Source organism: Eubalaena glacialis, chromosome 9 (genome assembly GCF_028564815.1).
Source record: "Eubalaena glacialis isolate mEubGla1 chromosome 9, mEubGla1.1.hap2.+ XY, whole genome shotgun sequence".
In the NCBI taxonomy this organism is placed as follows: domain Eukaryota; kingdom Metazoa; phylum Chordata; class Mammalia; order Artiodactyla; family Balaenidae; genus Eubalaena; species Eubalaena glacialis.
The window spans coordinates 14,601,768-14,624,579 of NC_083724.1; the positions used below are offsets into that span (position 1 = coordinate 14,601,768).

Consider the following 22,812-nt stretch of genomic DNA (forward strand, 5'->3'; position numbering starts at 1 on the left):
CCTGTTCCCTGGATGGTTGGACAATGACGGGGTATATGTGTATATGTATATAAAATTTAGAGCTAGAGGGTTCCTTCTGGGTGACATTAGTGATCATCTAATCCGGGGAGGCAAATGGTTTCATCATGGGTACAACTGGAGGCTTAGAGAAAAGAGGACCTCGCTGATTAGCACTGGCTGCATGGACATGGGCAGAGAGGGTAGCCACAAATTTGCTATCTCTGATCCAGCCACATTTCCTAATTTTGTAGATGAAGTAGATGAAGTCCAGAAAAATTAAGTTCATCCATTTATTCCTTCAACAAATACTTGTTGAATAGCTACCATGTGTGTGTACTTACTAAATGTAATGGATGCCAAGAAAAATATACTACTTGCCCCCATGAATCTTATATTGCAGTGGGGGACGCCAATGATAAACTCTACGTAAAAATATTACCAATTGAGATGAATGCTCTAAAGGGCAGAAGGGAAGAACATTAAAACAGAATAATGAGAAGGGGGAGCTTCTTTATGGCTTCACTGTGCGGATATTTAAGCTGAGACTTAAGGATGGGAAAGAGATACATTGTCATGCAAGGAGTTGGAGGTGTTCTGCAAAGAGTGACTTGCCTGAAGTCACGTGCTCAGGACAGGTAGAGAACCTGGACGTGAGGCCACGCTGCCTTTCTGTCCCTGCTAACAGCAGCATCCTTATTGGGGGAGGGGGAGATCTTCCTTCCACCTCCACATGGGGACCCTTAACCAGTTTCACTCAGTCGGCTGGAGTTTCATCTCCAGGCAATGCTGACTCACCTTCTCATAAGAAAGGGTATTTGTAAACAGTACATAAATAAGTAAACCTATTTTTGTGCCTTGCTGATTGTTGATAGGATACAATTAATGCCATCGAGGGCCTGACAGAGTATTCACTCCTGGTTAAAAAACTCCACTTGAATATGGATATCAAAGTTTCTTACAAGCATAAAGGTGACCTCTATCATTATAAGATGACAGAGAAGAATTTCCTTGGGAGGCCAGTAGAGGTAAATAAAGGATTTTTTAATAGTATTTTATAATCGGATGGGAGCTTTGAAATCATGTTACATATGCTAATATGTATTTTTCTAATTCCCACATTTTAGATTATTTTAAGGTATATTTAAACATACAAGTAACTGGAAATAGTTCTTACTGTCCACAGCCTACAAATCCATGTCTGTGCAAAGTAAATAAGCATGAGAAATAATATTGAATGCAAAAATCTTTCCAGGTGCCTTTCAATGATGACCTTGTTGTCCTAAGTACTGGACAAAACAATGGCTTGGCTACAGTGCATGTGAGTATTTCATGGAGAGCCGACTTAATTGGGGTTATGTATGACTTAATTGGGGTTATGTGTCAGCTTGTACTAAGTAACATAAAAGAAAGTTAGGGACTTTGCTACAAAGTTACAGAAATCTGGGCTTGGGTAACCATGACTGAGGTAAGAGTCATTTATCATTCTTTCTAGCTATCTTGGTAGCTGTCCCCACAATTTCTTTTTGAAAATGGTTTTATTAATCTTTATATGTATGTAGTCTGTGTATTTGTGGAAATTATATATATATATAATTATATAGAGAGATAAATAATTTTTATGTCTATATATGTATATATACATGTGACTTGTATGTATACACTCATACGTGTATATACATGGATGCGGTGGTTAGTAACATAGTCTCACCTCATTTGTCCAGCATCATTGGGGATTGATGGATATGTAAGGGCTTAAGTGTCTTCTATTTTTAACCACAGATTGCATGGACACACATAAACAGCTTAGAAAAACGTATAACTGCCAAATGCCTAAAATAAAATAAACTATGTATTCTGAGCATAAGTTAACATTCTATTGATTATTTAATTGTGTGCTCATCTTTAGTACATTTATTCCTTTAAAGATTGTTTATAAGATTGCATGAGGGTGGGGAGATGGATGGTCCACTTTTCTGTCACTTCTGGTCACCCTCACTATACCTACTTCTGGCAGCACCCCTGCCCTTCCATGCACACCTATAATTTGTTGTTACCACAGTGGTTTGTGGGCTGAAGAAAACCATACTTCATGACCTTGTGGTGTTCTCTGTAAAATTAGTGTACAGGCACAAGGATGAAAGTCTTAAAAACTTTCCTGTAGAGTGAGGTGCTCAGATTTGACTGCGTGGGATTTGGACCAAGGTTCTGACTGGACAGAGATCATTTTCTGCTTACCTTGGGCTTCTCAGCTGTGTTTCAAACTGTGGAGTTTGCTGAAGTCCAGTTGCTGGGAAAATGGTCTTTAATGTACACCATTTGCACTGGGTGGTGAAAATACTTTAAGCATCCCATTTCCAGCCACAGTACTGCCATAATACCTTTTCCACTCCCCATTTTAAACAGAATATTCTTGTTTACTTGTCCCAATATAGGTAAAAACTGTGTTTCACAAAACCAGTACCTCTGAGGAAATTTGCAGCTTCCATTTGAAAATTGAAACCCAGGAAATTGAAGGTAAAACAGCATGATTTACACTATAATTTTGGTTAAGCATAAAGAATGCCAAAGAGCTTCCCTGATTAGCAAAAACATGCTAAATCAAAAAAACAATTTTCTTATTCAAATTCTTTAACAGGTTGACATCTGAGTAAACATAACTGCCATTTATTATAATAGAGGTAACTAATAATAGTTGGAAATTGATATTAAATAACAATATCTAAGCTAAATGTATCCGCTATTGATCCAGAAATTGTTTTGACTAAAAATTACTTTAAGAATGTAACTAGCATAAAAAAAAAAAATGTAACTAGCTGTAAAGCCACAGAAGGGTCTAATTTCAGAAACTTGAATTTCTGTTACTTTTGTGTCAGTGTTCCATTCCCGGGCCCTGAATTTCTCTCATCACTCTGTTGGGTTTCCATCCCTTACCCTTTCTGTATCCCAAGGAGTCTGGCAAATGCACATTTCTCTGCCCCCATCTTCAACTTGATCTCTCCAGGACTTATGATCCTTTCCTAATGTGCCTTTTTTTTTAACCTGTGGCCCTCTCATCCCTCTTCTGATGGGTTGGTTCTCCCCTCCCAGTCCAGAAGCAAGGCCACTTGCACACCCCAGTTCTCCTTTACCCTCTGCCCTGATAGCTTCTGTTTGTGGCTCAGAAGCCTGTTCCTGCAGGAAATTTCCAACTACCAGCAAATCCAGGCATCGGCTCTTCCTCCCTGCTACCTCCCCCAGACACGTGACCAACACATATTTACCTTAAATGACTCCTTCCTTAAATTATAAGTTCTTGGAGAGCAGAGAACTGTTCTAATGATTTCAAGACTTCCTGGGATTGTCAGTAGCCACGAATCTCCATTAAAATCATCAAAAGTGGCAACTTCCAAATCACAAATCATTTTTAAGTGTGTTTAGAGACGTGCTCATTAATGATTCTGTTCTGACATGTTGCAAAACAGCTAAAAACGGTTTACTCTTATTTTTGTTTGTTTGTTTGCTGTGTGTGCCAGCCCCCAGCTACAGCAACTCGGAATACAAGCGCATAGTGGCATGTGCCAGGTAAGCCCGTTTCCACCAAGGGGAGAGTAGACTTCAGGGTCTCACTTCTGCCAGAGTATTATTTCTCCAAATCTTTTTGAATTATAAGAATGTCCAGAAGATGCAAAATTGTTCGCTTTTTTAATGTGGAACATAGCAGGTATTCTTTTTTCTTTTTCGCATCTTTATTGGAGTATAAATTCTTTACAATGTTGTGTTAGTTTCTGCTGTACAACAAAGTGAATCAGCTATATGTATACATATATCCCCATATCCCCTCCCTCTTGAGCCTCCCTCCCACCCTCCCTATCCCATCCCTCTAGGTATTCACAAAGCATCAAGTTGATCTCCTTGTGCTATGCAGCAGCTTCCCACTAGCCATCCATTTCACATTTGGTAGTGTATACATGTCAGTGCTACTCTCTCACTTCATCCCAGCTTCCCTTTCCCCACCCCCCCTCCCTGTGCCCTCAAGTCTGTTCTCTACGTCTGCGTCTTTATTCCTGCCCTGCCACTAGGTTCATTTGTACCACTTTTTAAAATTCCATATATATATGTGTTAGCATACGGTATTTGTTTTTCTCTTTCTGACTTACTTCACTCTGTATGACAGATTCTAGGTCCACCCACCTCACTACAAATAACTCAATTTTGTTCCTTTTTATGGCTGAGTAATATTCCATTGTATATATGTGTCACGTCTTCTTTATCCATTCATTTGTTTTTGTTTGTTTTGTTTTGTTTTTTTTAATTTAATTTTATTTATTTTTTTACATAGCAGGTTCTTATTAGTTATCCATTTTATACATATTAGTGTATATATGTCAATCCCAATATCCCAATTCATCCCACCACCACTACCACCACCACCCCGCCTCCGCCACTTTCCCCCCTTGGTGTCCATACGTTTGTTCTCTACATCTGTGTCTCTATTTCTGCCCTGCAAACCGGTTCATCTGTACCATTTTTCTAGGTTCCACATGTATGCGTTAATATATGATATTTGTTTTTCTCTTTCTGACTTACTTCACTCTGTATGACAGTCTCTAGATTCATCCACGTCTCTACAAATGACCCAATTTCGTTCCTTTTTATAGCTAATATTCCATTGTATATATGTACCACATCTTCTTTATCCATTCATCTGTCGATGGGCATTTAGGTTGCTGTCATGACTATTGTAACTAGTGCTGCAGTGAACATTGTGGTACATGTATCTTTTTGAATTATGGTTTTCTCAGGATATATGCCTACTAGTGGGATTGCTGGGTCACATGGTAGTTCTAGTTTTAGTTTTTTAAGAAACCTCCATACTGTTTTCCATAGTGGCTGTATCAATTTACATTCCCACCAACAGTGCAGGAGGGTTCCCTTTTCTCCACACCATTATTAAATAGCTACTTACTGTACAGAACAGCTTTGTTTTGCTCATATATAGTTTTCTCTCCCATTTTTGGCCTTTTTCTAATTCAAACACTAAAATATTAATTTGTCTTCCAGAAAGGTAAAGATATGATATATATGTATTAGGAAAAGAAAGAGCAAAAGATTCTCTCAGAAGCAGCTTCCACTCTTTTACTTAGAAAAATCATGTTCACCCAGCAAAATCCCTGGCCGTTATCAGCCAGCCGGTGGTTCTCAAGTCAGGTTGCACATTGAATTCAGCTGGAGAGATTTTAGAACTATGCAAAACTCCATCCGGGCTCACCCGTGGAGGTTCTTCTAACGGTAGCCAGGGCTGAGAACCATGGATGCTGAGCCCTTAGCAAACTAACTCTAAGGCCTGAATTGGCCACTATCTTCATTTCCTATTGCTGCTAGTAACAATTTACCATAAATGTAATGACTTAAAACAACCGAAATGTATTATCTTATAATTCTGGGGGTCAGAAGTCCTAAAATCAAGGCGTTATTGGGGCCACGTTCCTTCTGGAGGCTCTAGGGGAGAATCTACGTCCTAGCCTTTTCCAGATTCCAGAGGCACCTGCTTTCCTTGGCTTGTGGCCCCTCCCTCCATCTTCAAAGCCAGCAACACAGCATCTTCCAGAATCTCTCTCTGACTCAGACCCCTGCTTCCATCACCGTAACCTCCTTCTCTGACTCTCCTGTTTATTTCCCTTATAAAGACCCCTGTGATCACATTGGGCCCACGCAGATAATCAATCAGGAGAATCGCCCTGGCTCAAGATTCTTAACCTGATCACACCTACAAGTCCCTTTTGCTATGTAAGGTAACAAATTCACAGGTTCAGGGGATTAAGAGGTGGACATCTTTGGAGGCCATTATTCTGCTTACCAAACCACCATCCTAAAATGTTTATGAAAATATAGGTTTTTGAAAATATGTATATATACTTTAGTGATCACACAGAGTGAATCAGTTAATGGCAGAGCCAGGACTAGAACACAGGCTCCTTCCTTCTTTCAACCACCCCTTAGTACCTCCTGTTCTGTTCTGTTTCCTTAATTCTTCCTATTCTCAACAACTGGCTGGTATTTTGCTGTTTTTACTTATAATCACACATGATGCAAAGCACTCAGTATGGGTAACTTAGAAATTCCATAGAGTTGTGTCATAGATTGGAGCTGAAAAGGATTTTAGGGATGATATAGTAATCCTCTTATTTTAGAAGTAAAGAAACTGAGGCCCCAAGAGGTGAAGTAACCGGCCAGATTCTCACAGAGTTAGAGGCAGAGCTAGGGCCTCAAAGCCCAGACCGTGATGCCCAGTCCAGTTTCTAAACCACGTCCTTCAATCAGTGTAATCTGAGACCACTGACCTTGAGGAATAGCACAGAATTTCTCACCACCTCCTTCCCAGCATTTTGCAGCCCTGTCTGTGGTCCCCAGCCCAGTCACTCTCTTCTCAGGATTCCTTCATCAGCTAGCCCACTCGAGGTCCCTCCTTCCTTCCTTGGCCAGTCTCTGCCATCTGTTCCCCCTCACACACCCTTCCTCATTCCCTAAGGTCCTGTTAAGGTCACCCTTTCCCAGGCAGCTTGCTTCCTGCCATTCCCACTCTTGAGTACCTCTCTTCTAGAGGACAGGGTGTGATCACTGTTTAAACCCATAGCACTTGTCGCAGGGAGGTATGAGCAAACTTGTTCCGGGCAAAGCTAGAATCAATGTGTGGGACCTACAGGGAGGGCACAAGGACTCTATGATAGTGGAGCTGGACACCTGTGGGGCAGCCTCTGCCATGAAATACTCACATGACCTTCAGCAAATCAGCTTACTTCTCTGGGCCTCTTCTGTAAAGTAAGGATATTGGACTATCTGATCCCAAATTGCCTTCCGGTAGTTCCACAACTCTGCTATACATTAAAAGGCTCTCATCAAAAACTTGTTCATTTGAATTCATTGACAGGAGGCCTAGTTCCAGATTGTTAATATACAAAAGATAGCAACAGAGATGTAATACTGCATATTCTACCCTTTGGTTTTTATAAACCGGGGACAAAATGTTCAAAAAAACCAGGTGGAACATGCTTTTGGCTCTGTGATGCTGAAGCTGGGTTGGATAAATTCCAAATGTAACTGTGCAGTACTTATTCATGTGAGAAATTCTTTGCTTTCAAATATACACTCTCCTGATTTTAAAAATGCCAGCACACAATTTCTATGTTCAGAGGGTCTCTTTCGTGTATTTAGCTTTTTACAACTTCTCTGTTGTATTCATAAGAAAAGAAAAAAGGATTTCATTTCTCTCCTTCTCCTGGAACGAAATGCCTTTGGGAAAGATTGCTGTCCTTGGCAGCAGGCAAAGGGCTTCTTGAAAGGAAGGTTTCTGTTCCACGGTTGAAACAGTCACCATGGCAACCAGTCATCAAGGCTCCAGCAACTTTTCATAGACACTCTTCACTCAGGAGGCCCTTTTCCATCATGTTGACAGAGTATTTGCATCTGTGAGCCAGAGCTCTCTGCTTCTGGTGACACTCACCCATCCAATTAGGGAGATGCTAGATGTCACATTTCAGTTCCAAGTTGCCTTATATTTTGTTCTAAATTGTTAATTTGGTGAAGAATGGGGTTAAATTTTTATAAGCCAGAAATTTTATAATACTTAAATTTTTATGGTAAATATGACATCTAAAACTTCTAGTAGGGTCTGCTTTATATATGTTCAATAAGATATGATTGGGGAAAAGAGGTCCCTTGCCACCTCACTAATTCAAATAATACCTCCCATTGCACTCATATTTATTCCTTTGGGTGAGATCAGTTCATTTTCCCCTTTATGAAGCTGTCTCACCAGGCTCTTCCTTTAATCCCAACTGCTCTCCCAAGCTCCACTCTCAAATGTCCGGCTGCCTCTCCCACATGATAAGGTGAGGCTGGAATCTAAAACTCAACCTTTGCAGAACCACACTCCCATCCAGTCCTTACCCCACCAACCTGCTCCTCTTTTAAGTATTCTAACTTTGCTTAATTGTAGCAACAGGCCTCTCTGCCTCTCAAGATGAAGCCTTGGAATTATAAAGATAAATTTAAAACACGAGTTTATACTTCTTCACAGTTAATTTTACAAAAAAGAAAATGAGCTCTAGAAAGGGAAAATAATTTGGGGAAAACTCTCAGCAGAACTGGGATAAAACCCAAATTTCCTGATTTGGGAATTTACTGAAATGGGAATTTCAGTATTCTTTTCTCTCATACCAGAAAAACAAAAACAAAATAAACCAAATCTCCCATTTTACCCCCTTTGCCTTTCTCCTCAGCTTCCCCACAAGCACAATTCCTAGACGAAGGATAGTCCTTGAAACATTTTTTTAAATAAAATATCTATTATGAAAATTTTAGAAAATAGAGAAAAGCATGGAAAAGAGATAATCACTTATAATCTCATCATCCAGAGAAAGTAGCTGCTAACATTTTAGTGTGTTTCCTTCCAGTCTTTTCCTGAACATGCTTATTGAGTTTCTTTCCAATATACAATTAATTTTCTTCTTTGAATGTTCTCCGTTAGAAAAAGAACTAGGGTGAGAATTAAGAGACTCATGCAGCTCTGAGGTGAACTAGTCATGTGAGCTTGAACAAGTACCTTATCTCATCCTCGGTTTCCTCAACTAGCTAATTAGGAGCTTGGACTGAATGGCTTTTATGATCTCTTCCAACCCCAGAATGGAGGTCTATTGAGATTACCGGTCAAGTGAGTAAAGAGTTGGAATAGATGACTCAGAAATCTCTTGCATCTCTAAAATTCAGAGATTGCAACACATATATTGTAAAGAAGCAAATAACTGGAGACTCAAATTAGAAAGTTAAAGCCTACCAAGGAACATGGGCTTTTCTTAAAGAATCTTATCCATTTATTTATTTCATTTCCTAATCTCTAATTTATTTTAGCTACAAGCTCAGCAGTGAAGAATCGTCATCTGGGTCCTCCCATGCAGTGATGGATATCTCTTTGCCTACTGGAGTCAATGCAAACCCAGAAGACTTAAAAGCTGTAAATATTTTCTTCTAAATATTGTTATGGATACTTGCTTTTATTTATTGCATTATTTTACAAACAAAGCTATTTCCATTCCTTCTAATAGTCACTTTCATAGAATCAGCCAGAATATTCTTTTCAAACCAACAATCTACCTAAGTTTTTATTTTTCAAAGTGAAATAGGGACATATAATTGCATGGTCTGAAAAATGTGAGTGCATACGATGACATGTTCAGACTTTTTCAAGAGGAGGAGCTGCTCTTCAATGTCTTTAAATAGTGGATTACATCCCCGTGACCTAACATTCCATCACTGGGTGAATGCATTTAAACAAAAAGTCCATGAAATTAAATTTGAGCTTTCCTCTTTGTTCCCTTAGCTTGTGGAAGGGGTGGATCAACTATTAACTGATTATGAAATCAAAGATGGACATGTTATTCTGCAACTGAATTCGGTAAGTTCCACCTCTCACCATTCTTCATTTATTATTACTATTCAAAATTTGCAGCCTAAAATATTATGAGTCTCTCCTCTCCCATAATTTTCTTAAACCTTGAATTTGTCAAACAGATTCCTTCCAATGAGTTCCTTTGTGTTCGATTCCGGATAGTTGAACTTTTTCAAGTTGGGTTTCTGAGTCCTACTACTTTCACAGTGTATGAGTACCACAGACCAGGTAATCAACTCTACTCTAAAGTTTCTTCAGAGGACTGCTTTGTATTCATTATGGAACCTGCAGAAATGCACTAGAGGCCTGCAGATTTTATATATCGCCTCTCCCAGGGCTCATTCCTCACAAACATTCCCCACTTGGGCAAACAACTGCTGTGTGACATTGAACAAATCATCTCACCTCTCTGGTCCTCAGTTTCTTCATGTTTAGAATAACTGGATTAGACTGCTCCCGACTTAAATTCTTTGCCTCAAGTTTATCTTTGGTGTTCAGATTTACTATTCATTGCATCTCTCCTTTTTAGAGATGCCCACTCACCCTACTATTTCTTTAATCCTCCCAGAATCAACTTCTCCTCCACCTATAATCTCATCACATTTTGCAGAGAGCTCTATTATAGCAGTTGCCACATTGCATTGTTATTATTGGTTTCTCCACAACCCCAGACAGAATGTTTTCATCCTTGTGCCCCTAGCACAGTGTCGGGTACATAATGTGTATTGATAAATGTCGAATGAATGACCCCCACGTTTGATCATTCAGCCACTTCTGAGAATATTAAGTGATTGGAGAGCACTTTGGTTCACAAGACAGAAGACTTCGCCTTGAACAGTTCTACTTGTTGCAAAATTCTTAAAGTGAAGCAAACTCTGAGACCCATTCAATCTAGTTTTACTTCTGAAATCATGTAGAACATAGTTAGCCTCTCTTCTCCTTGAGTGACAGAAAAAAAAACCCAAAACTATGTAAATATATAGTTTCTTTTCTTCTCCAGCCTAAATAATTACCAATTACAATTCTTTCAATAGACTCTCATGTAACATAATTTTTTTCCTCTCATTCATTGAAGCACCAAATATTTTCATTCTAAGAAATGAATATTGAAGAGTAAAATTTCAAGCACAGAAAGGGAGAATATTTTGAGGGTAGAGGGGCCCATGTTAGGACAGGCAATTCATAATTTAACTTCCTTGGGCCTCAGCTACAAAAAGAGGGTTTGGAATAGGTGATCTCCAAGGCCCCGTGGGAGAGACTCATTGATGGGGTAAATTGTTGTGCGTTCATCAAGCCACCTCTTCTAACTGCACTTTCATTGCTGCAGATAAACAGTGCACCATGTTTTATAGCATGTCCCATACCAAACTTCAGAAAGTCTGTGAAGGAGTAATGTGCAAATGTGTCGAAGGTAAACTTTGTTTAATGTGTTTAGGCTGCGTGCTTGTTTAAAGCAGCCACTCATAATCTGGGACTAATCTGGGGGAAGCTGTTTGACAAACTGTCGTTTCTCAGAAGTAGAAATGTAATCTCATCTGATTGAAAGCTCATTCCTTGAACACTGTAAAGCTACTTCTCGACAGCTCTGGGACAACCCGATAGTTCCTACTGTACAGAGGCAGAGAAATACCATCCAGATGTTTGTTGGATATCAGAAGGATAACATGATGTGAAATTGTTACTTTTCACCTGGTCTTTTTAGTGTAATAGGACCACAGCCTAAGAGAACAGAGGCTCCAGACTGAGCCACTAGCTCCTCTTTCTTTCCCCTTGTCCTTCCCAGATAGTGACATTCTCCATTCAGTCTTTCATCTATCAAGGCAGCCTTGTTGGCCAAGGAAAAGACCCAGAACTCAACAATAATCAGCAATTGACTCCGTGAGGGTCTGGGTTCATTTTGGTTTTATTTTGTTTTTCAAAATCCTTAAAATCTATACATTTCTTAGGTACTTATTGCTCCATCTTAGAGCTGTAAGTCAGTCACTCATCAATTTGGTTCCTTCAAGGGACTTTTGATTATACTCAAAATGGAAAAATTTCTTCCTTTCTTCAATGAAGCATATATATTTCTAAAGAGCTGAATGTGGAGTGACTACCCATTCTAAGAATAAGTCTCTTGTTCAAGATTTTGTTTTTGTTTGTTTTGTTTTGTTTTTGCTTTACATACTGTTTCGCTTTATGGAAGAGGAGAAAATGGACAGGTCTTAGGAATCTGGTATTTGTAAGATTATATTAGATTGTCTCAGGGCTGATGAGAAAGAACTGTGTTTACTCCCAAAGCTGTCTGTTCCTTACATTAACCTAACTTGTACTGTTTTTCACAAAATCCAGCTGACTGTGGACAAATGCAGACAGAACTGGATCTGACAATCTCTGCTGCTACTAGAAAAGAAACAGCATGTAAACCAGAGATTGCATATGGTAGGTTCAAAAGTTCAATGTATAGTTCCATTAAACATGACATTTTATGAAAACATGATCAGTTAGGAAGATCTACAGCTTTACACAGTGATTATATAGATACAACATTCCACATGTTCCCTTGAAGGAAAATGCCATCAATTTTCAGCATTAACATGAAAAGTTATTTATCCTTCAACAAAGAAATAGGATTTTCATTAAAAATGATAGGAGTGAGGTGCACACGCAGCCAAGACACTTTATTCCAACAGACCCCATTGAATTAAAGGTGCTAAAACATATTCAAAGAGAATATTTGAGAAGCCACAGAGGTATAAGATTTCACTACTGCATTCTTCCAGTCAATCGAGCAGAAACAGAGACAAAGATGGTTCGGGGGTCTGGGTGCTTTCCAAATCCCTCCAAAGACAAGGTAAAAATATCAGTACTAAATAATTTTTAATATATGCACAGTCGCAATCCATGTTTGAGACTCTCTCCATTCCAAAAGGAGCATCTCCTTCTTGTTGTCCAGACCTCAGAGCTAAATCAAATGCCCAAGTACAGTTGTAGTCTTGTCTCAGATTCCTTATAGAATTAGATCCTTTATTTTCTGTCCATAATTTCTAATGTTTATTTCTGGCTTTATTAATAGAGAAAGAGAGAGAGAGAGAGCACACAGATTATACACTATTTCAAATCTTTTCTTGAAAATTGGTAGGGGGTTATTTATAAATAAAAAATAAGAACAGTGCTGTTCGTGTAGCATTTTGTGTTTACCAACTGCTTTCATATATGGTTTCTCATTGGTGTCCCATAAGCCCCCTTGGAGGTAACAGAGAATTATCCTTATTTTACCAATGAAGAAAGTGAGGGTCTGGGAGACTAAATAATTTGCTCAAAGTCATGCCAGAAGTAATAGAACTAGGATGCATCCTGGTCTCCAGCATTATTTCCATCATATCACGCTGAATTCTCTGAATGGAAATATAGCCATAAGAATGAATTTTGTATGGCTCATGGTCTTTCCTTCAAATTCATCTTGAGTTTTTAAAAAATACTAAAAAGTTGCCTAACTCAGCCAAGACCCACTGCCACTTTTAAAATACATTGACACTTGAAGAGAATACTATATTGTTTTAACAATTTTTTTCTAAAATTTAGAAGAACCAAGTTATTTCTTCCCTCCATAATAGAACTATTTTAACTCTTAAATATAAGAAATCTATTTTAACACAGAGAGTAAATGCAATCTGGATTTAGTTCATTACATTCAAGAAAAAACTTAGCTGTCTTTTTTGGAGCTACAGGTTAATGCTGGAATAATAGAATAGAAACAAAATTAAATAATTCCCTCTATCCACCTATGGCCACAGTAGGTACATTGCCCGTATCCACCATAGATACTTAAGAATGTGAAATTCAGGACAGTCTTTAAGCTACTGATTTACACAGCCTTCTGTTCTGCCACAATGAGTTCATTCATTCGTCTATATGTCTTGCTAGCTAGCTAGGATCTCAAAAATGGACAAAAACTTTTAGGTCATTCATTTCAACCCCATCGAAAGCAAAAATAAGAGGATTTTTTTCTCAGGCCATATAGAAGAGATGGGTCCCTTCAAGCTGGTCATTTCAGAGCTGAGGTCAAACACACCATAGGTTAAACATTGATGCCTGAATGAAGAGAAAACAGGATTGAGAACGTTTCATGTCAGATAGTTGCCGATCCAAGCAAAGACGGGTTGGAAAATGGAGTCCTATCAAAAACCAAAGATCAAAGCCAGTGGAGGTATCTGAAGAATGGAGGCAAGGGAACAGAGAGTCTCACATGGCAGGCCCGAGTGATAGAGAAGGAAGGGGCTCTTTGAAGTGCCCCATAGGCATGACTCCATTCATCTCAAAGATCCGAATCTGAACTTTACATCTAAGGCTTGTTTTGTTTGATTTTGTGTGCTTCTGTCTTTTAATTTAATATTGCTCTTATCCTAACCAGTCTGTTCCATAACAGTGACCAGAGATAGTGATTCTAAGTAGAATGAGTCATTACAGTCATGACCAGTAGAATCACACTGGGAGTATTTGGGAAGGCTTCTTGGAAGAAATGAGATTTACTGCAGGGTGCCCATAAGAGCTTGCCATGCTTCATTTCTCATTTGTTTGACGGACTCTGGCTTCTATTGGACACAGCAGTAGTGGTAATAAGCATGAATTATTGTGTATGTGTGTGTTTTTTTTAACCAGCTTATAAAGTTAAGATCATAGCCATCACTGAAGAAAATGCTTTTGTTAAGTATACCACAACCCTCCTGGATATCTACAAAGCTGGTAAGAATTCATTCATTCATTCTTTCATTCAACAAATACTTAGTCCTTACTATGTGGCAGGCGTTATATTAGACACAGAGGATACAATGTGAATAACACAGCCATAGGTCCTGCCTTCATAAAATTTATATTCTATTTGAGGAGACACGTTTTTTAAAAAAGGAGATGGACAAATAAACAATTATAAATCATAAGTATTATAGTTGAAACAGATGCGGAATTAATGGGGAAAACTCCTTTGGAGTGATAGCAGATGGCGTCTTTTAGGAGATGATATTAGGAGTTAGCCATTCTTAAAGGGCAGAGTAGAGGGAACCAGATGGGCAGGAGCTGGGTCATACAGGGGTTTATAAGGCATGGTGAGAAATTTGGATTTTATTCTAGAAGTTCAAAGGGAAGCTAATAAACGGTTTTAGGTAGGCAAGAAACATTTTATGATGTATGGTTTTAAAAATCATCCTGGCTTCTATTGGAGGGCACAAGAGTTGAAACAGGGAAACCAGTTAGGAGCATCTATGAAGTGCAAAATGGCTCAGATGCCATGTGAGTTTTGATAGGATAAGTGAGCTTTAGTAACCAATACAAAAAATAAATTCATATGTAAAATAACACATAAAACATTTTAAAATATGTTCCCTTTTATTCTTTAAGTAAACTGAGCTACAAATACTGTGAAACTGCTTGTAATGATGTAAATAGTAACACAAATGATTCATTAAATCATGTTTAATCCCAAATAAGTTTTTTTGTTGTTTTGTGGGTTTTTTTTTAAAGAAACTGTCAGTGTTATTTTGCTTGACTCACTCACTCGGATAGGGGGCCCCTGTTTGTGCATTGATTTGACAACAAGGAACCACATCAAATTTTTCCAATTGCATGTCTACTGATAGTCATTACATGACCTATAGCCTCAATAAGTAATTTCTCCTAATAGCAGCAGTATCGTGCATGGTACTGAACACTTTCTCAGTTGCTGCTGAACTAGCAGTAATTACATTCAAATGTTTCTAGTCCTTATGATACCATCTAACATTTTCATGTATTTAATATATCTCTATTATCAGCTAAATTATAAAAACAATTTACTGAGAAGTCATATTTAATTTTCCTAATTTTCTTAATTTTTATGCCCCGTCAACCCTCAGAGTTTTACAAACATCATTGACAAAGTTTCAGAATTCACAGGTTTTACAAAACTTAAAAGTTCATTATATTTTTTGCTTTTGTCACTAAAAACAAAAACACTTTCATACAATTAGTTTTTCTCTTAAATTGATATTTTATTTTGTTTTATATCAAACGACATGTGATTCTTCATTTTGTAACAGCTCTTGCTTCATTTTCATATTTCCTTTACTTATTTTTCTACGATCAGTTTTATCATTCATTCATTAATCTGTCAGCTTATTAAAGCTGAAACATTTTTTTCTTGAATACATAAAGATAGTATTGACATAATTGCTAGAATATCATAGGCAAATCACTAAAACACATATATATTCACTTTCTAAATGTTTACTCCTATATCTGTCAAAGTGAATCTATCAGACTTGATATGATTTATAAACTGCCTTTGCAGTTCTAGCACTACTGGCTGCCTGTCAAAATCCCAATATTTTTCCAATTTTTATTAATGCAATTGTTTGAGGTCTTCACACTATTACTTAATTCTGTCTAGTGTATATTAGCTATGTGGTAGTGAATATCAAATTTATGAAAACAATGTCTAAAGTGATTTTTGTCTTTGATTGCATTATCCAGAGACACTTGATAGGTGATTCAGTCAAACTGAAACAGCTGGAAATTTCAGGATTTTTACTGAAGCCTCAGACTTCTCCTTGGCATTACATTTGCACCAATAAGGTGTTCATATAAATATTTCTCATTGACACCTTTTTTCTCAGTTTGATATGCTGTACCATTGTTCCTTCCAGTACCTTGAGTTCAACAAAACCCATTAAGCCATCTTCAAAGTCTCTAATTTTTCATTTTAAGTTATTTAAAACACATGTTATATTAAATAGTTGATTTTCTCAATAATGATTGAAATTTTATTTTATTACCTTATTTATATTTTTCAAAAAGCTGTGTTCTCATTTCAGTACATATAAATTTAGCAATAAGTAGGACCGTAAGTCTAAATTGTGGCAATATGTTTACATTGGTTTTTTTGGAAATGTTATCAAGTATTTCAACTCTGAAAATGTTTGATTTTTTTTTTTTAAACATCTTTATTGGAGTATAATTGCTTTACAATGGTGTGTTAGTTTCTGCTTTATAACAAAGTGAATCAGTTATACATATACATATGTTCCCATATCTCTTCCCTCTTGCATCTCCCTCCCTCCCACCCTCCCTATCCCACCCCTCTAGGTGTTTGATTATTTTTAACCATACACTAGAGTTTAAAATTCTAATAGTTTCCAAATTTTTCTTTGCTTGATCAATACTCTGACAACATTTTTTCTGATTTTTATTATTTCAAATGTTTTACTGTATGAAGTTGATTTGTGATGTTATTTTTTTTCTCATTGATGATCACAAGTGTTCCTTATTTGAAACATGATTGCCATTCTGACAAAATAGGTAAGGGTTTAGCACTTTGATCTTTTCACAACCCAATTTTCAAACACTTTTTGCATCCAACATTCACATCATAAGCAATAATAAGCCATTCCTATTTTTACTGAAATAATCAAGTGCTTTTCATTCCAGAAATACAAATTACTTATTTTGTATCAATTCTTGCCTACTATCAAAAGACATTCCAGACTGTTCTGAATTTTCTGCAGCATCAGATGATTCCCAAGCTGCAGTTTTGTTTGTTTTTTTAAAAATTTCTTTGGCTGCATTGGGTCTTCATTGCTGCGCGCAGGCTTTCTCTAGTTGTGGTAAGCGGGGGCTACTCTTCGTTGCGTTGCGGGGGCTTCTCATTGCGGTGGCTTCTCTTCTTGCAGAGCACGGGCTCTAGGAGCGAGGTCTTCAGTAGTTGCAGCACACAGGCTCAGTAGCTGTGACTCACGGGCTCTAGAGCGCAGGCTCAGTAGTTGTGGCGCACGGGCTTACTTGCTCTGTGGCATGTGAGATCTTCCTGGACCAGGATTCGAACCTGTGTCCCCTGCACTGGTAGGTGGATTCTTAACCACTGGGCCACCAGGGAAGTCCCTGCAGTTCTCTTTTTCTATTAATTTATTTATTTCTGGCTGCCTTGGGTCTTCGTTGCTGCATGCGGGCTTTCTCTAGTTACCGCAAGCGGGGCCCACTCCTCGCCGCGGTGCGCAGGCTTCTCATTGCGGTGGCCTCTCTTGCTGTGGAGCACGGGCTCTAGGCATGTGGGCTTCAGTAGTTGTGGCACACCGGCCTAGCCGCTCTGTAGCATGTGAGCTCTTACCGGACCAGGACTCGAACCCATGTCCCCTGCATTGGCAGGCAGATTCTTAACCACTGCGCCACCAGGGAAATCCCTGCAGTTCTTTATTGATATCATTTCTTCTTTGTTCTCCTGTCAGTTCAGAAGATTCATATTTATGATAGTTAAAAGGAAAACTTAAGAAAATTTTGTATACTTTGTTATCTAGTCATTCTGGGTGTTAGTTTTTAATATATATAGATTTTAAATTCATATAAATATTAAAACACCACACACTATTTACACAAGAATTGCTGCTAACAATAAACCAAAATAAAAACTAAACGACTTAGAATCAAGGGCAACTATGTGGTTCAAGGATAATGATGTTATTATCCTATGATTGGTGTTTCTCCTAAAGCACAGGATGCATAGAGTAGGTGAGGGTATAAATGAAAAAAAGATGAGTGATTGTTGAAACTGAGGTTGATTAATTATTCTCCCTTCTGAATATGCTTGAAGTTTCCCATAACAAAAGGTTTTAAAAAATAATAAGCCCCCCTGCAGCCACACTGCTTACCAGGACAGGGGCTGACTTGGCAAATCGTGCTGGGAAGGGTGTTTAGGTGTTGCTGCAACAGGAAGTCATGTATTAATGGTCACCGGGAGAGCCTAAGAACATTAGCTTGAACTAACATGAGTACACTAGAATTTATAGTACTAATTAAAGTTTACCATTTATACATTACTATTATATGCTATTTAGCAACAGGTTCAGAATGTTTTCAGGATTTTTTTTAATGTTTTTCTTTAATTTATTTTATTTATTTATTTTTGGCTGCGTTGGGTCTTATTGCTACACGTGGGCTTTCTCTAGTTGCCTCGAGTGGGGCTACTCTTCATTGCGGTACACGGGCTTCTCAATGCAGTGGCTTCTCTTGTTGCGGAGCATGGGCTTTAGGCGCACGGGCTTCAGTAGTTGTGGTGCGCAGGCTCAGTAGTTGTGGCTCACGGGCTCTAGAGCGCAGGCTCAGTAGTTGTGGCGCACGGGCTTAGTTGCTCCATGACATGTGGGATCTTCCCGGACCAGGGCTCGAACCCGTGTCCCCTGCATTGGCAGGCGGATTCTTAACCACTGTGCCACCAGGGAAGCCCGAGGATTTAATAATTAGTATGACTTTGCCAGAGTTTAATAACTGGATATCAGTCCTGAATTTATAGCAATGAATTCCCTGTCCTGGACTCAAAAAGTTTCCAGCCTAGCAGAGGAATCAGGCATGTGGAGTGAAACATTATGATAGAAATTCAAGTATAATGGAGTAAGGGGAAGACAGATACTTATGACAAAGAGCATCAGGGAATGTTTACTGGATACTGTGAGAACTGAAGATGTGTTTAAAGATGGGTAGACATTCAACAGGCCAACACGAAGAGGAATGCATTCCAGGCAGGGAGCCAGCTTCTTGGCTACGTACTAGTTCTTTGGGAATCCCAAAGTTATCCTCCTTAAAATTTTCTAGTCTTTCACATGTCTTGCACTTTTCTACAAAGTTGCCCATTGCCAGCTACCAAATCCTTTTTTATTTTCCTGTGTGACATATGGAGATTAATATTGTTCAACTCTAAAGAGGTTCTTTTAATTCCTGGTTCTACAAGAGTAATAATGAAAAGCGCTTATATAGTGCTTACTGTGTTCTAAGCACTTTTCATATAGTAACCCATTTAATCTCACAACAGTTCTGCAGGGTAGATTTTACTGTGATGCCCATTTTTTGGATGAGGGGTCTGAGCTTCATTTGTCTGGGGTCACACAGCCAGGAAGTGGCAGAGCTGGGGTTTAGCCTGGGGAGCCTAATCCCAGAGTCCGAAGTCTTTTTTTTTTTTTTTTTTCACACACACACACACTGTATTTTATTTTTACAAGAGATAAATAAACTGACACCAAGCATTGTAAATGGATGACCACAACAAAAGCAACAATGATTGCAATTACCAAACACGAAACACACTCATACTATGTCATAATATTGCAGAGTCCGAAGTCTTAACCACATGGACATTGCCTATAGCCATTAGCCTGTCAATAGAAATTTACACTGAATAATAAATAGCCATGAGGAACTGGAATGCTCGAAAGAGTTAATAATTTTGACATTGTGACAAGAATGTGATAACCTTACTTGTGTGTCTCTCAGGAGAAGCTGCTGCTGAGAAAGACTCTGAAATCACCTTCATTAAAAAGACAACCTGTGTTAACGCTGACCTGGAAGAAGGAAAACAGTACTTAATTATGGGTAAAGAGGCCCTGCAGATAAAATACAATTTCCGTTTCAAGTAAGTCACCAATATTTTGGAGTCTCTGATCTTCCCTCCAAAACGGAGTGCAATTTATTCTTAAACACACTGCGTGTTCTTACATGCCCTGCTGTTAACCCGCAAACCATTAGGAGCATAAATGAAATAATGTGACTTTAAAACAAAGAACTCCTCAAAACCACCAGGGTAGCTAAGGACGCACTGAGGATAAACCAATTGAGTGCTCAGGTCTGACAATGAATCTGGGGGTGCTCACTGGCCCCCTTTTACCACATGTGTTCCCTCAGTAAGTTCTCAGGCTGTTGTGTTTTAAAGAGGACAGTGTTTGGATACACGTTTTATTATCTGTTTTTTAAAAATAGACATTGAAACAGATGCTGTTCCTGCCTTTAACCATGGGAGTCCCAAGCAGCTCATGATCCCCAGGGTTTTGTGGACCTTCCTGGGGAGAGACGGGTCCAGAAGTATTTGGCCGGCAACCTGATCCCTGGGCACCTGAGCAGCCTGGCCTCAACTGAATTCAGCTCTTCTCTCTCTGTGGCCATCATCACAAATGCTTTGTTTGCATTATTTCTTGGCAGGTACATCTACCCGTTAGATTCCTTGACCTGGATTGAATATTGGCCCACAGACACCGAGTGTCCATCATGCCAAGCATTTTTAGCGAATCTAGATGAGTTTACTGAAGACATCTTTTTAAATGGCTGTGAAAACGCCTAAAAAAGGTCAGCTGCATCCAGTTTTCACTATGGACTCCTGTTGAAGTTCCTTTTTTTTTTTTCCAGCGTTCACAGCTGGTCTTATTTGGAGAGCTCACTCTACTTAGAATTAGGGACACTTGCTTTTATTAGAGAACGATTTTAAGAGCAGTAACTCTCTGAAATAACATGTCCTTGGGGGGCATGGAGACAGACACTCATTCCAAGGTTATTGGACACCAGAAGCAATAAATTGGAACTCTCCTAAAACCTACCACTCAGGAATGTTTGCTGGGGATGAAAGAATAGCCCCATTGAAATGTAGTATCTTACAAAAACATGGCCTTTGCTTGAAAGAAAATACCAAGGAACAGAAGACTGATCATTAAAGCCTGCCTTTGCTTTCAAAATGTGCGAAAAAGCGTGTTATTTTATGCTAGGTCAGCTTCAACCACACAAAGACAGGCAAATTGAGAGAGGTAGAGAAAGCAGCCCGGGAGACCTGAGAAGGCCTCACCTCAGAGCCCTCAGCAACCTGAGAAGGTAGGAGACTTGCCGTTGCCCCCTCCCGTCCTGTTGCCCTCTCCTTACCCTCATGGGGATCCCTCTATTCCCCTCCCCACCCACCCAGCACATACTCATTTCCCCTGGAACTTGTTCTCCTGGAAGGCAAGCAACCTAATGAAGAGAAACCTAGTGGGAATCAGGAGCCCTAACCAGGTCTCTGAGCCTCCACTGGGGGTTTATAAATGAGGATTTCTAACAGGAGGCTCATTTTTAAGTGACATTTTGCAGCACTTTAGATTCTATGGAAGAATTCTCACATACATTTCCATTTAATGTATCCAGAATCTCACGAGGTACAAGAATTATTATTATCCCCATTTACAGATGAGGACTTTGAGGCTCAGAAAAGTGAAGCAATTTTCCCAGCCTAGTAAGGGGCAGAGTGGGAGAGCAAACCCCAGGGGTCACTCACAGTCTAAATACATCCCTCTTCCACCTCTCTGCCCCATCCCATTGCTCGTCGGGTTTAATTTCCTAAGACCAAGTCAGGATGCAGGTGGAGTTTCTTAGATTTAGCTTAACCAGCCCCACTGAAATATCACAAGGAAACATAAACTCTAGGTGAAACGGTAACAGTGACTAAAATGCATTCCCTTTTTGAAAAGTCTGCCCCTTACCAGTTAGGTGAAACTACACAAGGCCCTGCAGTGTGCCTCCTAAGTTAAACTAAGATTTTCCACTTGCAGGAACTAAGGATTTATTTTTGTTAATGTCAAAACTCACATTGTAGGCACTCCCTTGGCAAAAACAACCAGTGTGTCCAATATGCCCAAACTCTCTGCCAGCGAGGGATGAAGGGCCCCTCTAGAGCAGGCCTGAAGTGCCTCCTGTCACCTTCTTGCTGAAAGCAGGGTGGGTAGGACCACTGCAGCACCCCCGAGGCACCAGCATCTCTGGGCCATCACATCGCCTTCTCCTTGAGCACTGTTTCAAATAGGTCGGCCACAGCGGCCTAATTAACCCACAATGCAGCTGAGCTTCCAAACATCAAAGCAGGCCTTTGTGAGTGAGCCTGGATCCCTGAGAAATCCACCAGCTCCTCTTCAGCGAACTCCTAAGTACTTAAACATACTTGCTGAGTGAGGCTTTCCCGACCCTCCACACAGCAGGGCCCCTCCTCAACCCTGCAGTTCTCTTCCAAGGCACTTGCAATTATTTATTTACTCATATATAGTTCTTTGGTGTGCGGCTTCCTGGCTCTCCTGTGAGCTCCATGTGGGCAAGGTCTGGGCCCTTTCTCTTCATCACTGTCTCCTGTTCCTGGCACAATGCCAGACACATTCTAGGGACTCCACAAGTGTTTGTGGATTCACCAGTGAGTGTGGGGCATTGGGAGACCCGGGTTCTAGTGTGGCTGTGCCCCTGGCAAGGGTTTGGGACAAGCCTCTTCACCTTTCTGATGGCCTGTGAAACAAGGGAGTTGAAACAGTCTAATGCCTCTTTTATCTAGAGCTCCAAGAAGAAATTTTATAATCTTATGAAACAGAAAACAAGACTACGTGGCATGTAAGCACCCAAATGTTAGGTATGTATTTCTTCCTATAAATGTGGAGGGAGCTCAGAGAAGTGAATGAGTATGTGAGTTGGAGGAGCTTCCAAAGGCTTCCTGGAGATGGACAGCAGGATTTGGGTAGGTAGAGAGGGACAGGAGGGTCTTTCTGGTTGAAGGAAAAAGCACAAGGCAGGTTTCCACTGGGGGTAAGCAAGACAATTTAGGTGGTAAATAGTTATAT

At 39.4% G+C, this 22,812-nt stretch overlaps 1 protein-coding gene across 1 annotated transcript in view; it reads left to right on the forward strand.

The window, feature by feature from the left end:
- Window positions 1-20,904, forward strand: part of C5 (complement C5) — an 80,039-nt gene extending 59,135 nt beyond the window's left edge. The window contains exons 30-41 of the mRNA XM_061200005.1: window positions 873-1,025; window positions 1,253-1,318; window positions 2,433-2,514; window positions 3,513-3,561; window positions 8,887-8,989; window positions 9,356-9,430; window positions 9,547-9,652; window positions 10,752-10,835; window positions 11,756-11,845; window positions 14,066-14,149; window positions 19,694-19,832; window positions 20,396-20,904. Coding sequence (XP_061055988.1) covers window positions 873-1,025; window positions 1,253-1,318; window positions 2,433-2,514; window positions 3,513-3,561; window positions 8,887-8,989; window positions 9,356-9,430; window positions 9,547-9,652; window positions 10,752-10,835; window positions 11,756-11,845; window positions 14,066-14,149; window positions 19,694-19,832; window positions 20,396-20,534 — 1,170 coding nt within the window. The 3' untranslated portion in view covers window positions 20,535-20,904. The remainder of the gene's footprint in view (window positions 1-872; window positions 1,026-1,252; window positions 1,319-2,432; window positions 2,515-3,512; window positions 3,562-8,886; window positions 8,990-9,355; window positions 9,431-9,546; window positions 9,653-10,751; window positions 10,836-11,755; window positions 11,846-14,065; window positions 14,150-19,693; window positions 19,833-20,395) is intronic.
- The last annotated feature ends 1,908 nt before the right edge of the window (window positions 20,905-22,812 follow it).